This window comes from Sander lucioperca, chromosome 6 (genome assembly GCF_008315115.2).
Source record: "Sander lucioperca isolate FBNREF2018 chromosome 6, SLUC_FBN_1.2, whole genome shotgun sequence".
Classification (NCBI taxonomy): domain Eukaryota; kingdom Metazoa; phylum Chordata; class Actinopteri; order Perciformes; family Percidae; genus Sander; species Sander lucioperca.
Window position 1 is genome coordinate 40,258,710 of NC_050178.1, and position 12,845 is coordinate 40,271,554.

The following is a 12,845-nucleotide window of genomic DNA, read 5'->3' on the forward strand; positions in this document are numbered from 1 at the left end:
TGAATTTGTTGTTGGCTAAAACAAAGCTAGCTAACTAGCATAAAACGTAACATTTTATAATGGCCTTGCTGTTGGCTTATCCTGCCCCTGTATCCTGCCTCTAGGATAAAAAGTCAATACTAACAAGCTGTGCATGCATATCATGCTGTTTGGCGCCATCCTTTTGAAAGTGTTCTTCAAAAGTCGTTCTTCAGAAATCATGTTGTGATACCATATCCTCTTTTTCCCTTAACATGAGGACTATGACGTGAGTTGTAGGATCAAAGGAGAGTCTTAAAATATGTACTGATGTCACCTCTTTTTCTGGAGTGATTACAGCTGTCTTACTTTCCTCACATGCAAGAACTGTGATTGCCGCTTTATGTGGATTACCACTTGTCTAACTAAGCTGCAAATAAGACTTGGCAGACCTCATATGCCCAGGGTCCCCAGCTATACTGCCCTGCAAAGGCAAAAGGCCGTAACTTTGTTTTTGGTCGAAAATGAGTTAATGATATATAAACAGTAACATTGAAAAGCCCAGGAGAAACCAAGGCAGAACACCGTAACACCAGTTATCGCTCTTTGACTTTGTTTTGGAACGCTCAAATTGAGTTAGGGAACAGGATAGCAATAAGTAAATGGCTATAAATAATTGTAAAACATAAGAAATATATGTCATCACTAGATTTTATACAGGTGTTACTATAATGATTTCTTTAAATGGTGAGCAGTAACCAAATATTGATAATGTGGAAGTGAAAGAGCAGTGCTTGTCCCTCCCTTATTACCACCACTGAAGTGTCCTTGAGCAAGGCCCCCAACCGCTCCAGTGGAGCTGCTCAGTGGCCAGCAGATCAGACTGTGGTTGTACTGGGCAGCTTCCAGGTATGGATGTGTAACTGTGTGAATGTGACAGGTCGTCGTTGCAAATGAGAAATTGTTCTCAATCGACTTACCTGGATAAATAAAGGTTAAAAAAGTCACTGCCTTTTGCCTTGGCGTGACGTCTCACTTTTTGGAGACAATACAAAGGCAGAGTACAGTAACTTCAAAATAGAGGTCAAAAGTCAAAAAGTCAAGTTTGAGCTCAAGATTTGTCATGTAGATACATTTAAAAAAATAAGTTGAATTGCACAGTTCTGTGGTGTTTGTCTTACGTAACTTCCCAAAATAATTTAATATCATGCAGTAGATGCATTTCATGATATTAAGTGTCCCAATGTGGAATTATTCCTCTCCATCCAAAGTACAAGAAAAAGTTGCTTTGAAGCTTCAGTCATCATTTGATACACATAGTCAGTGTTACTTAATATTACACTACTATAGTTAGAAATAGTAAGAAGTAGACAATATTGGCTATATCAGATATCAATGAAGGCAAATGATGGCTCAGAATTCTGTCTGTCTGTATATCTATCTGTCTATCTAATTATGATTTGTACAGTAAATATGTATTGTTTAATTATTTATTTTTAGTAAATATAGCTAATTCCCATTTTAATGCAGTGGACGGAAATCCGTTTGTAACAAGATTATTTGGGCATTTTGTGTCTTAAGCAGGATGAAGCAGGACACCTCTACTAACCTAACCACCTAATCCTGTCGGAGGTCTCTGAAGCACAGGTATAAAAGCTAAAGTCAGATGTGGGACACCGGTCACTCAAGGAGGTTGCAAGGATCTACGATCAGAATGGCAGAAGAGTGGGGAAAACAGGCATTTGCTGCCAGGCGGTACAATGACGATTCAACACAGAGTGGTGGCTTTGCTTACACAAACAGCAATAATACCCCAGGTATACTATTATCATTTTACTTTTTTAATAATTCATTGACCAGAGCAAATTGCCATCATATTTTGTTGACTTTTAAAGCAACTATGTCACTATGGCTGAATTTTATAAACTTATAATTATTGTATTTGGTTATTATTTAAATTTTTTGTTTATGGAGTGACATAGCATGTGATTAAAAGACTTTCAACAGTACGTAAAACAACAGTACTAACAACTGACAGTATACATATGTGCTGCCTCTAAAATATATTGCTTTTAATACCTTACAAAATAAGACAATGTGGGCCACCACGTGATTCTAAATTGTGTGACTAAATATGAGATTGCTTTTTTCTTTCAGGTCCCTTTGAGGGTCCAAATTACCACATTGCTCCGCGATGGTGTTACCACGTTTCAACACTGTGGATGTTAATGGTGGTTGTCGCATCACTCTTCACCAACGGTCTCGTCTTGGTGGCCACGGCAAAGTTCAAGAAACTCCGTCACCCTCTGAACTGGATCTTGGTAAATCTTGCAGTTGCTGATATATTAGAGACAATTCTTGCCAGCACCATCAGTGTATGCAACCAGTTCTTTGGTTACTTCATTCTGGGACACCCAATGTGCATCTTTGAGGGCTACACTGTCGCATGTTGTGGTAAGTGGTCGCTGTTCTTTCTCTTTGATTGGAAGGTGTTTGGAAAGAGAGTTTTCTTGGTGTTGCATATGTTATCAGACTAAAAGTTAAATACCTTTACTTAGTATCCTTATTCTTTACACAGGCATTGCTGGTCTCTGGTCCCTCACTGTCATCTCCTTTGAGAGATGGATAATTGTGTGCAAACCTTTTGGAAACGTGAAGTTTGATGGCAAAATGGCCATAGCTGGAATAGTGTTCTGCTGGGTTTGGGCAGCGACTTGGACTGCTCCCCCCGTCTTTGGATGGAGCAGGTTTTTTATTTTTTTAATCTCATAAAAAAACTGATTTTGGAATTAATCAGTAGAACTGTATACTAAATATTTTCTTGCATCAGGTACTGGCCTCATGGACTGAAGACTTCCTGTGGACCTGATGTATTCAGTGGAAGTACAGACCCTGGAGTCCAGTCCTACATGATTGTTCTTATGATTACATGTTGTTTCATTCCTCTGGGCATCATCGTTTTTTGTTACCTTTTAGTATTTATGGCTATCCATTCAGTAAGTTATCTTACCAGCAGTTTTATACTCTATATACAGTAGATCACAGCCTGGCAGTATCTCACACTCTGTTGATTTGTGGATCACAGGTTGCTATGCAGCAGAAGGAATCAGAGTCAACCCAGAAAGCTGAGAGAGAAGTATCCAGAATGGTCGTTGTCATGATTGGCGCATATTGTTTCTGCTGGGGACCTTACACTACTTTTGCCTGCTATGCCGCGGCTAACCCTGGCTATTCCTTCCATCCTCTGGCTGCTTCCATGCCTGCATACTTTGCAAAAAGCGCCACCATCTGGAACCCAGTTATATATGTCTTCATGAACCGGCAGGTGGGTACAACAATAACATTGCCACATTGATCAACTTGTCTGAATCGGATGTGTTTAGTTTAAATTTGTAACATACTGTTTTATTTTTTCCTTATCAGTTCCGTTCATGTATCATGCAACTCTTTGGCAAACAAGTGGATGATGGCTCTGAGGTATCCACATCAAAGACAGAGGTCTCCTCCGTGGCTCCTGCGTAAAGCTGTTGATGTTCTTTCTTTTGGAGAAAACAACAACAGGACCGAGAGAGAATTATGATTTGTACAGTAAATATGTATTGTTTAATTATTTATTTTTAGTAAATATAGCTTTCTTGCAAATGACAAAAACAACAAAAACAATAAAAAGCAAATGAATCATTATATATGACTGGTCTTTTTTTCAGATGAACATAAAAATATCAACCATAGTGAAAGTTTTCCTTTTGGTGACTTTTAATAACTACCAGTGCAGAGATTGTTCATCACTGTTAGAACCTTGAACATTTCCCTTATAACTGGTTTCTGATGTTACTGTTTAGTAAGAGACCATACTAACATTTTAATGTCTTGAAAGATATGGTTATGGAGCAGCTCCAGATTGTACATCTTAGAAATTATCTAGTAGACATTATTGATACATATATATATATACACATATATATATATATATACACATATATATATATATATATATATATATATATATATATATATATATGTATCACACGACCACGTGACGGCGCCATGACGGACGGCGGAAGCACAGGCTAAACAGTAGTGGACGAGCGGAAAGTTTCATAGTTTCAATCAGTTTGATACATAACACTAAATAAACTGTATTTGTGGCTTTATATGGCTTCTTCTATTGAACAACAAGTTGTCGTGCCGTTATCGGTCGAGGTAGGGCTTCTGGTAGGTGCTCACAAAGAGCAGTATTTGGAGTAAGTTGGAGATAGCAGGATTGGATACCGACCCTTAATTCGTTCTCCCTGGGCTCCCTAATTGCATTTTGTGTCTATTAAGAGGCACAAAGGCCCTGACCACTGCCGTTTTAGCTCAGTGGACGCTTGTAGTACGTAGCTGCAGCTTCTCCGTGTTACCTGCACTGATTCTGGTCGGGGTTTTTTCTATCGAAAGTACTCGCGTAGCATAGCGATCAAGACTAACGTAAAAATTCTCCTTTAAGTAAAGATTTATATAACCCATGTTTTTAGAGGACATGGTCGGTCGTGGCTACCCACATACCGTTGTTCACTGGGTGTGCCAATGCAACTTCCTAGCTAATGGATGCCTGAACACATCCCAGCTCTTGGAAGTGCAGTCATTAATTATCTATCACACGTTAATCCATGCAGTAAATCACGGAGTGTCTATGATCAGTAGTAACCACACATAATTGTAACATCTAGCCATCTTCTTATCTGTGATTATATTCGCTGCGTAGCCTATGTTTAGATTTGACCGGTGGATATTTCGATGCGATGGGCAGCAGCCAGCGAGCCGTCCAAAGCTAGCTGCAGCTAGCTCGTCAGCTAGTTTTAACTCGTTTTTGAAGCTAGTTTCCGTGCCATGTCATCTTTAATTTAACCAATATTTTTTGTATGTGTGTTAAGTTAAATGATCAATGGAACGGCTTTCTTTTTTGGATATGTAGCTAGGTCAGTGAATAACCGATGTTAGCAAGTTATGTGGGTCATCATCGGGTTGGACCTGTTAGCTGGTTAGCACGGCAGCTAGCTGGTTGAGGATCATTTTATTTATCACTCATTTCCATTTGAAACAGAAAGGCAATACATACACATGCTTGTGTTGGTGAGGATTACTCTGCACATTGTGAATGTGAGAACACAAACACGAACGAAAACGTACGAGTTTAGCTTGCCGTCCATCTACAGCATAGCTCTTCCACCGTCCGTCATGGCGTTCATAATTCGCGCGAGTGGAGCGTGACGTCACGTGCAAAGGGTCAATATATATAAATACATTTTATATGTTTTATATTTTTAACCGTAGGAATTATAAATTTACGGTTGTGTCTTTTAATGATTTTGCAATTTCCCTTATCAAAACATTCCATTATCATTTTCTTCTATAGCTGGTAGAGCAAAACAGCGCCCCTCTGTGCCCTGTGTGGGTGGTGCAGTCCTGTCTGTGCTCTGTCTAGTGGCCAGTAAAATGCTACGGATGCTCAAAGGAGGCCAGCTTTTCCTGGTTGAACCTGGCTTCTCACCAATCACATGCCTCAGACCAGATGCGTAACTATGGTAACTGCCGTCAGCTAACAGTAAGTTAGCAGCAAGTTTACACAATGGATGGCGATCTTGAGTTTCTTGTAAAAAAATGACTTCACTAAACTTTTTTTAACTACAACTGAAAGTTAAGCAAAACGGTAGGCCTACACCGAAGCTGGATCTAACTCAGGGGAGAGCAAAGGGAAAAGCTTGATCTTTTTGTGATTGTAACTATAATAATGTCACATCGAAATACTAACATAGGGCAGACATAAAACAGGTTACAGTTCAAGTGGATACCAACATTAATCATGAACTATAAGCGTTTACAAAGTGAAAGTAATCTCTAATCTCTAAATGCTAGGTTCTACTGACGAGCTCTAAACATGTATCTAAGCAAACTACGTGACAATACTCAAACATATCTCACATACAATGCTCAAAGGAATCTAAACATATAGAAATTACAACAACAACTCACTTTTCAGCAATGATGCACACATCACACACAACTGTTGTCTCCCTCTCGCTCCGCTGCTGCATCTATCTTGAGGTGACGGCTGGAAATGCTCATACTGACGTATGCGCATAGGCGCGGCCCTTCCAACAAAGCTGCCCTCAAATTTGTGTCCAAATTTGTGCCATGGAAAGGCCGCCTAGGGTCCATCTGGATCATCAGGGTTGTCGTCTTCGTCTGGGATCGGTGATAGGTCGGGTGTAAATTCTGTCCTTTATCTGCACTTCGACAGTCCTCACTCGGCCATCAGGGCCCGGAAAGACCTTGGTCACCTTTCCTATTGGCCATAATGAGCGTGGTAACTGGTGGTCAATTAGTATCACTACTATACCGACTTTGACATCTGGAGAAGGATTCTGCCACTTCCCTCTGGTCTGCAGCCCAGGCAGGTAATGTTTGATGAATGCTGTCCAGAACCTGTCTGCCAACACCTGGGAATGTCTCCATCTCCTCTTGCCCAACAGTTCAGATTCCGGATAAACAACTTGGGGTAAGGAGCCATCTGGCCGCCCCATAAGAGGGCAACTAGGCGTTATCGGACCAGGATCTGCCAGGTCTGCGGAAACATATCCAAGGGAGTGGAGTTTAGAATGGCCTCAATCTCCGTAAGGACGGTCCTGAGGACTTCTTCTGTGACGGAATCTGAGCCAAGCGTGGTGTAAAGTGCTGCCTTAACTGAGCGGATCTCTCGCTCTCACGCTCCACCAAAATGTGGGGCAGCAGGAGGGTTAAAATGAAAACTGATCTGCTGCTTGGCAAGGTGTTATTGCAGGTCAGGGCTAAGTTGCTTGTAGGCCTCTTTAAGTTCAGCTTGTCCCCCACGGAAATTAGTGCCTTGGTCAGAGTATAACTCTGCAGGCTTACCACGGCGGGCAATGAACCTTTGAAGAGCCGTGAGAAAGGCGTCACTATCGATAGAGTTAAAGATCTCCAGATGCACGGCTCTTGTAGTAAGGCATTTAAACAGGAGAACCCACCTCTTTTCATTACGGCGCCCCACCTCGATCAGGAAGGGGCCAAAGCAATCCATTCAAACAGTTATACAGTACATTGTTTCATATATTGTCTGCGGAGCATAATCACTTGTTGTGTTAATTAGGCTATTTAACTTTAAGTGAACTACCGCACATAAATGACATTCTTTCGTATGCAATCCGTAGCTTGTGTAGCCTACTAGTGCAACCTACTGGGCTATTAGTAGTCTGCTGTAATGCTTCAAACAACCAATTTGTTGTTTATGTTTAATGTTTAGCCTGTATAGATCTGTTGTGTGTGCCTCTTTTAGAGCAAATAGAATTGTTGTTTTTTGTTGATTGCAGTTACTGTATATTGTTGATGTCCCCTCATATGGGTCAGGGTACGGTCCGTGTACTTTTCCGTTCATTCAATTTTCATTTCATAAACAGGTATTAAAAAACAAAAAACAAATGGTTATTTGATTTTTGTTTTAAAATACAAAATTTGAAATTGAAATACAAGGCATTTTTTCCTTTTCATGGTCAAAAGGGGATGGGAGAAATTTTAAATATACTTTGATTTTCATTTTCTATTTCATATAACAAAAAATAAAATCATTCGAAAATAGAAACGAAAAAAGGCTTGTTTTTTCATATTCAGAGACCGGATGTTGTCATTTCCAGTTTCGCCAGTGTAGCCTACCATTGGTGCTTTCAGCCCAGGCTAAAATTACTTTGGAAACCCTAATGCATATGTTTATATGTATTGCCTCATTTATGTATTTCATGAAATGAAAATCGAATGACCAAAACATACACTACCATATTTTCTTTAACTCAGGCTGCAGGGGACATTCTAAAACGCTTAACATGAAAAAAAAAAAACACTTAACCATCACCATATTTCTCATGGCCACATCTTGTCATGAACACTTAGCCTGTCAAAAAAACTAAACCGAAATTCAACGATTATAGAAGTTCTCTCACGTTAACGTTTTCTTCTTCATTGGCGCCTATGGCGAGGAAGAAGCTTAACGTGGTTTAATGTACCTAAACAATGATCAATGATTACCAAATTTCTATCTCATATTGCTCCTCATAACCACTGAAAACTGTCAAAAAATCTAACCCAAAGTCCAATTATTATGGACGTTATCTGACTGATAACTGACTGATATCTGATTGATCATTGTTTAGGTACATTAAACCACGTTAAGCTTTTTCACGTTAAGCGTTTTAGAATGTCCCGGCTGCAGTTGAGGGAAACTGTAGCCTATAACTTCCTGAGCGACTGATCATCCATTTTTTGCCCCCCTTTACATAAATATACATAAATATGGCTATGAAATAGATAATGAAATACATAAATGAGGCAATACATATGGACATACGCATTAGTCATTATAGTTCAATAGCCTAAATACATTTATTTTTACATTATTTATTTCAGGGGACTTTTATTTATTCCGTCTATTTATATGCACGTTATATTCAAAGGAAGTTTTGTTATCTCACAGACTTCGACTAAAAGCAACTAGCAAGCCTGCCTGACATCAGTGTATCATAGCATATCACTATCTGCAAACAAAAGAAAATATGACTAAAACACGAGCGCAGCAGATTCCCAGCTCAGCTAGAGCGGGTAACGCCAGCTCTGCAGACGGACCAGAGTCAGTCAGCACTGGGCAGTGAACCGCAGGGACCGAGGTCACAGGGCTGGAGGCTAGCTGCTTGCTGCAGCAGCTAATATTAGAATATTAGACCCAGCACCGGAGGTCTGATCCCCATAATCTGATCCCGAACCCTCGGTGACTCTCTGCCAGATCAGCAAGCAACAGAAAGTTTGCTGGGATTGGTAATGGTGCCGTAACGGTAACGTTACAGCCGTGAACTGAAATTCTATTTCCTCAGCTGGTTAAACTCTCTTGGGGCAAAGTTGTCTGCTGCGGGTAGAGACAGAGAGTCAGAGGAAGGCAGGAAGAGAGGGTAATAAATAAATGTGACATTATGAAATAAAATCCCCCCCCAGCATTAAGAGTATGTTTCCAGAGTAATTTTAGCCTGGGCTGAAAGCAACACTGGTAGGCTAGACTGGCGCTGTTGCCTTGGAAATGACAACATCCGGTCTCTGAATATGAAAATAACAGGCTTTTTTCATTTCTATTTTCAAGTGATTTTATTTTTCTTATATGAAATAGAAAATGAAAATCACAGCATATTTTTAATTTCTCCCATCCCCTTTTGACCATGAAAAGGAAAAAAATGCCTTGTATTTCAATTTCAAATTTTGCATTTTAAAACAAAAATCAAATAAGCATTCGTTTTTTGTTTTTTAATACTGTTTATGAAATGAAAATCAAATGAACGAAAAAGTACACGGACCAACAGGCCTTTTTTCATTTATATTTTCAAATAATTTTTTTTTTTATATGAAATAGAAAATGAAAATCAAACATATTTTAAATTACTCCCATCTCCTTTTGACCATGAAAAGGAAAAAAACGCCTTGTATTTCAATTTCAAATTTTGTATTTTAAAACGAAAATCAAATAACCATTCATTTTTTGTTTTTTAATACCTGTTTACGAAATGAAAATCGAATGAACGAAAAAGTACCTCGAATCAATGCGGCACTGGACCGGAAGTAACATTTACGTGTCAAAATAAAAAGTGTGAAAACTGTAGGCTTAACTGCAAGAAGAACCAGGCACTTTAACAATTATTGGTGGCCTGTAGCTTCAGATTAGGCTAAATTTAGCTATTTTGTTGAGTAGCAATAATTAATAGGTTAATGTGGAAACTCCCCTGTTCCATATATTTTACTCCATTAAAAAACATATAACGTTAGGCTATATAAAAAGTCACCAGCAGAGGTCCCCATCATCTGCTACCAAGGTTATAAAATGGACATTGTTTTAAAATAGTAGTAGGCTAATAATAGTTAGTTTAAAATTACATTTTAAATGAAATCTACATCCTTCTATGATTATGTGTGGCATTATTGACTACTTTTACTGTAAATCTACCATCAGCCCGTTAAAAAGGCATCTAAACCACTGTCTTTAGATAAAAGGGCTTGATTGTTGTTGCAAGTCTGCACCTTAGCTGCCATTGGACATTTGAATGTGATGAAGAAGCTGCCATGTTGCCTTCTCTCATCCTGGTGTGGCCTCCTCCTCGGGCCCTACTGGACTGCAGTTCATGGTGAGCAGGGTAATCCTTCTCGCTGCTGGGCCTGTATCATCCAGCTCATATGTTCAGTGCTGATACAGTAGTGGACCAATATTTGGATGATAAAGGCTTGCAATATGTAACTTCAACAAATATCTGCTTCATGCAATTTGGTTTTAATAAAGAACTACCATACCATAATCATCTGACTTTTTGAAAGTCTACAAATATAACAGGAACTGTATTAATAATGTCTGTGCTGTATTTGTTTAACGAAGGGTTGTAGGATGATTCAGACGGCTTGTGGTTTATTGCTAAAATATTACAGTAGGCCAGGGTCAAAGGCAGGACTGGTACATATTGTTATACTGCGGTCCAGTAGGGCCCGAGGAGGAGGCCACACCAGGATGAGAGAAGGCAACATGGCAGCTTCTTCATCACATTCAAATGTCCAATGGCAGCTAAGGTGCAGACTTGCAACAAAAATCAAGCCCTTTTATCTAAAGACAGTGGTTTAGATGCCTTTTTAACAGGCTGATGGTAGATTTAGAGTAAAAGTAGTCAATAATGCCACAGGTAATCATAGAAGGATGTAGATTTCATTTAAAATGTAACTTTAAACTAACTATTATTAGCCTACTACTATTTTAAAACAATGTCCATTTTACAACCTTGGTAGCAGATGATAGGGACCTCTGCTGGTGACTTTTTATATAGCCTAACGTTATATGTTTTTTAATGGAGTAAACATGGAACAGGGGAGTTTCCACAATAACCTATTAATTATTGCTACTCAACTAAATACTTTATATAACAACAAAATAGCTAAATTTAGCCTAATCTGAAGCTACAGGCCACCAATTGTTAAAGTGCCTGGTTCTTCTTGCAGTTAAGCCTACAGTTTTCACACACTTTTTATTTTGACACGTTAATGTTACTTCCACGAAGCCCATTAGGACATTATACAAAACAAAAACGAGACCTTTGTTCCATCGGATTTTCAATGATTATGAACATTAGAGAAATAAGCCTGTATTCTTGCTGTTGGGTTAAAACGGAAACATGAATAACAAAAAAACAACAGATGAAAAACAAGCAGTTTTCCAGTTAATTTTTAATTTGTATGGACATTGGAAAAACGGGTAAACGCAGCTCATAGTTTCGTTTTTTCATTTTGGTTTGAAACAAAAAACGGATTATACTTTAGTACCCTGACCCCCTGCCTTTCACTTCCTGTTAATATGTCTTTTTATTTTGGAATTTTGAATAGAGTAGGCTACTGAAACGGCAGTTTCACAGAATCTAAACAAACTTTCGAAGTGGTAGACATGTGGCATCATTTCTAGCTTTTTAGTACATTATTTTTAAATAATGTGTTTTACCTGCTATTTACCACAAGCTACTTTCAAATTTCACAAGCTTTTGGCTGGCTGGTAGCTGGTGCTAATTCCCATCTGTGCCTAGGTGGCGTGGTGTCAGATGAGTCCATACAGTATATGGTCACATCAAGTTTGAGCCATTTTCAGTGCAAAATCTCCTCATATTTCTTGCAGAAAATCCTCTTGCACCCCCACTTCCCTGTGATATGCGCACAGAGATTTCTGCACATGGCAGGCCTTTTTTCGCCATGTCTAACATTACATCAGAGTAGGAATCCAAAGTAATTTTAGACTGTGCTGAAAGCATTTTAAATTTCTCTGAAGTGAACATGATGACTAGCAAAGGTGGACTCGGTTCACTTTACACCAGTGTAATAATTTAATACACATGCAGACCACCTGCTATCAGACAGCGAGTGCATAAACCAGACTTCCACACCAGGAGATTCCCCCTGGTAGTCGGGAGCAAATCTGAGTTCTGCTTTTTACCAACCACGAATAGTTCAGAACTAGCAGAATTCCAGACCTACCCATCGAAACATCACAGCATCCATGGAAATATATATCAAGATACAGAAAGCAAAACACTCTCCCCCAAGACATTAGTTATCAGCATTACTTCATAAACAATAATAGAAATTCAGTTAAGCACTAATATTATTTAAGACATATGTGGAAATAAAGGAAAAAAGAAGAAACATTTACAGATTTCTTTAGTTTCAGGATCCATCCTCTTCTTGATGTGCAGTCCTTGTCCGACATGGAGTTCTTATCAAATCTGCGAGCCAGGTATATGAGCAAGAAGGAGAATTAAGAAAAACAGAATTAACAGATTAAAATAAACCAATACATTAGCATTTGTTAACCTATGCTCTGGGATGTACTATTGCTGGAGAGATTAAAGTGCTACGTGTGAAATGCCAGACTTAATTACTCTATGTTAATCTGTTTTGTGAAAGAACCTGATTTGTCCGTATAATCTGATTTGGTCTACTGGGAAATGAGAAATCTTCACCTAGTTCAACGCAGATTTGATTAGAGGTTCAACACTTAGAGGTGAGAAACTGATCAACAGCTGCTACCCTACAATGCCTTCTGCAAGACACATTGATTGGTACAGAGGCTCTTGACCAGGCAATGAAGGAAATATCTGTTTTAAAACAACCTTAATAATGAATGATAAAGTGAATATAAATACAGTAGATAAAATATCCACAATTGAAGCAGGAACTTTCATTTTGAGTTGATTTTGGCGGCCCCTGTGGAAAAAAGGAGTAGTGTTTCCATGAGCACCCCTGGCTCGTGTTGTAAGATCTTGATCTGGCTAGTT

General features: G+C 38.9%; 1 protein-coding gene and 1 long non-coding RNA gene across 2 annotated transcripts; one reads left to right on the forward strand and one right to left on the reverse strand.

Annotated features, from left to right (window-relative positions):
• Positions 1-1,672: 1,672 nt before the first annotated feature.
• Positions 1,673-3,505, forward strand: LOC116036046 (red-sensitive opsin-like). Its single transcript, XM_031279475.2, has 6 exons — positions 1,673-1,775; positions 2,116-2,412; positions 2,537-2,705; positions 2,789-2,954; positions 3,044-3,283; positions 3,382-3,505. Exons 1-6 carry the CDS (start codon positions 1,673-1,675, stop codon positions 3,478-3,480), a joined length of 1,074 nt encoding a protein of 357 aa, XP_031135335.1. The 3' UTR covers positions 3,481-3,505.
• LOC118495338 lies at positions 3,341-12,550 on the reverse strand. Its single transcript, XR_004897715.1, has 2 exons — positions 12,221-12,550; positions 3,341-3,497 (listed from the first exon to the last, which is right to left on the reverse strand). It is a non-coding gene; the product is annotated as an uncharacterized LOC118495338 (long non-coding RNA).
• Positions 12,551-12,845: the final 295 nt, after the last annotated feature.

Bases quoted from the DNA above. Each gene is read 5' to 3' on its own strand.
- LOC116036046 (XM_031279475.2), top strand. From the start codon at position 1,673: ATGGCAGAAGAGTGGGGAAAACAGGCATTTGCTGCCAGGCGGTACAAT. The intron at 1,776-2,115 runs GTATACTATTAT...TTTTTCTTTCAG, and splicing joins AAACAGCAATAATACCCCAG to GTCCCTTTGAGGGTCCAAAT. The intron at 2,413-2,536 runs GTAAGTGGTCGC...TTCTTTACACAG, and splicing joins CTACACTGTCGCATGTTGTG to GCATTGCTGGTCTCTGGTCC.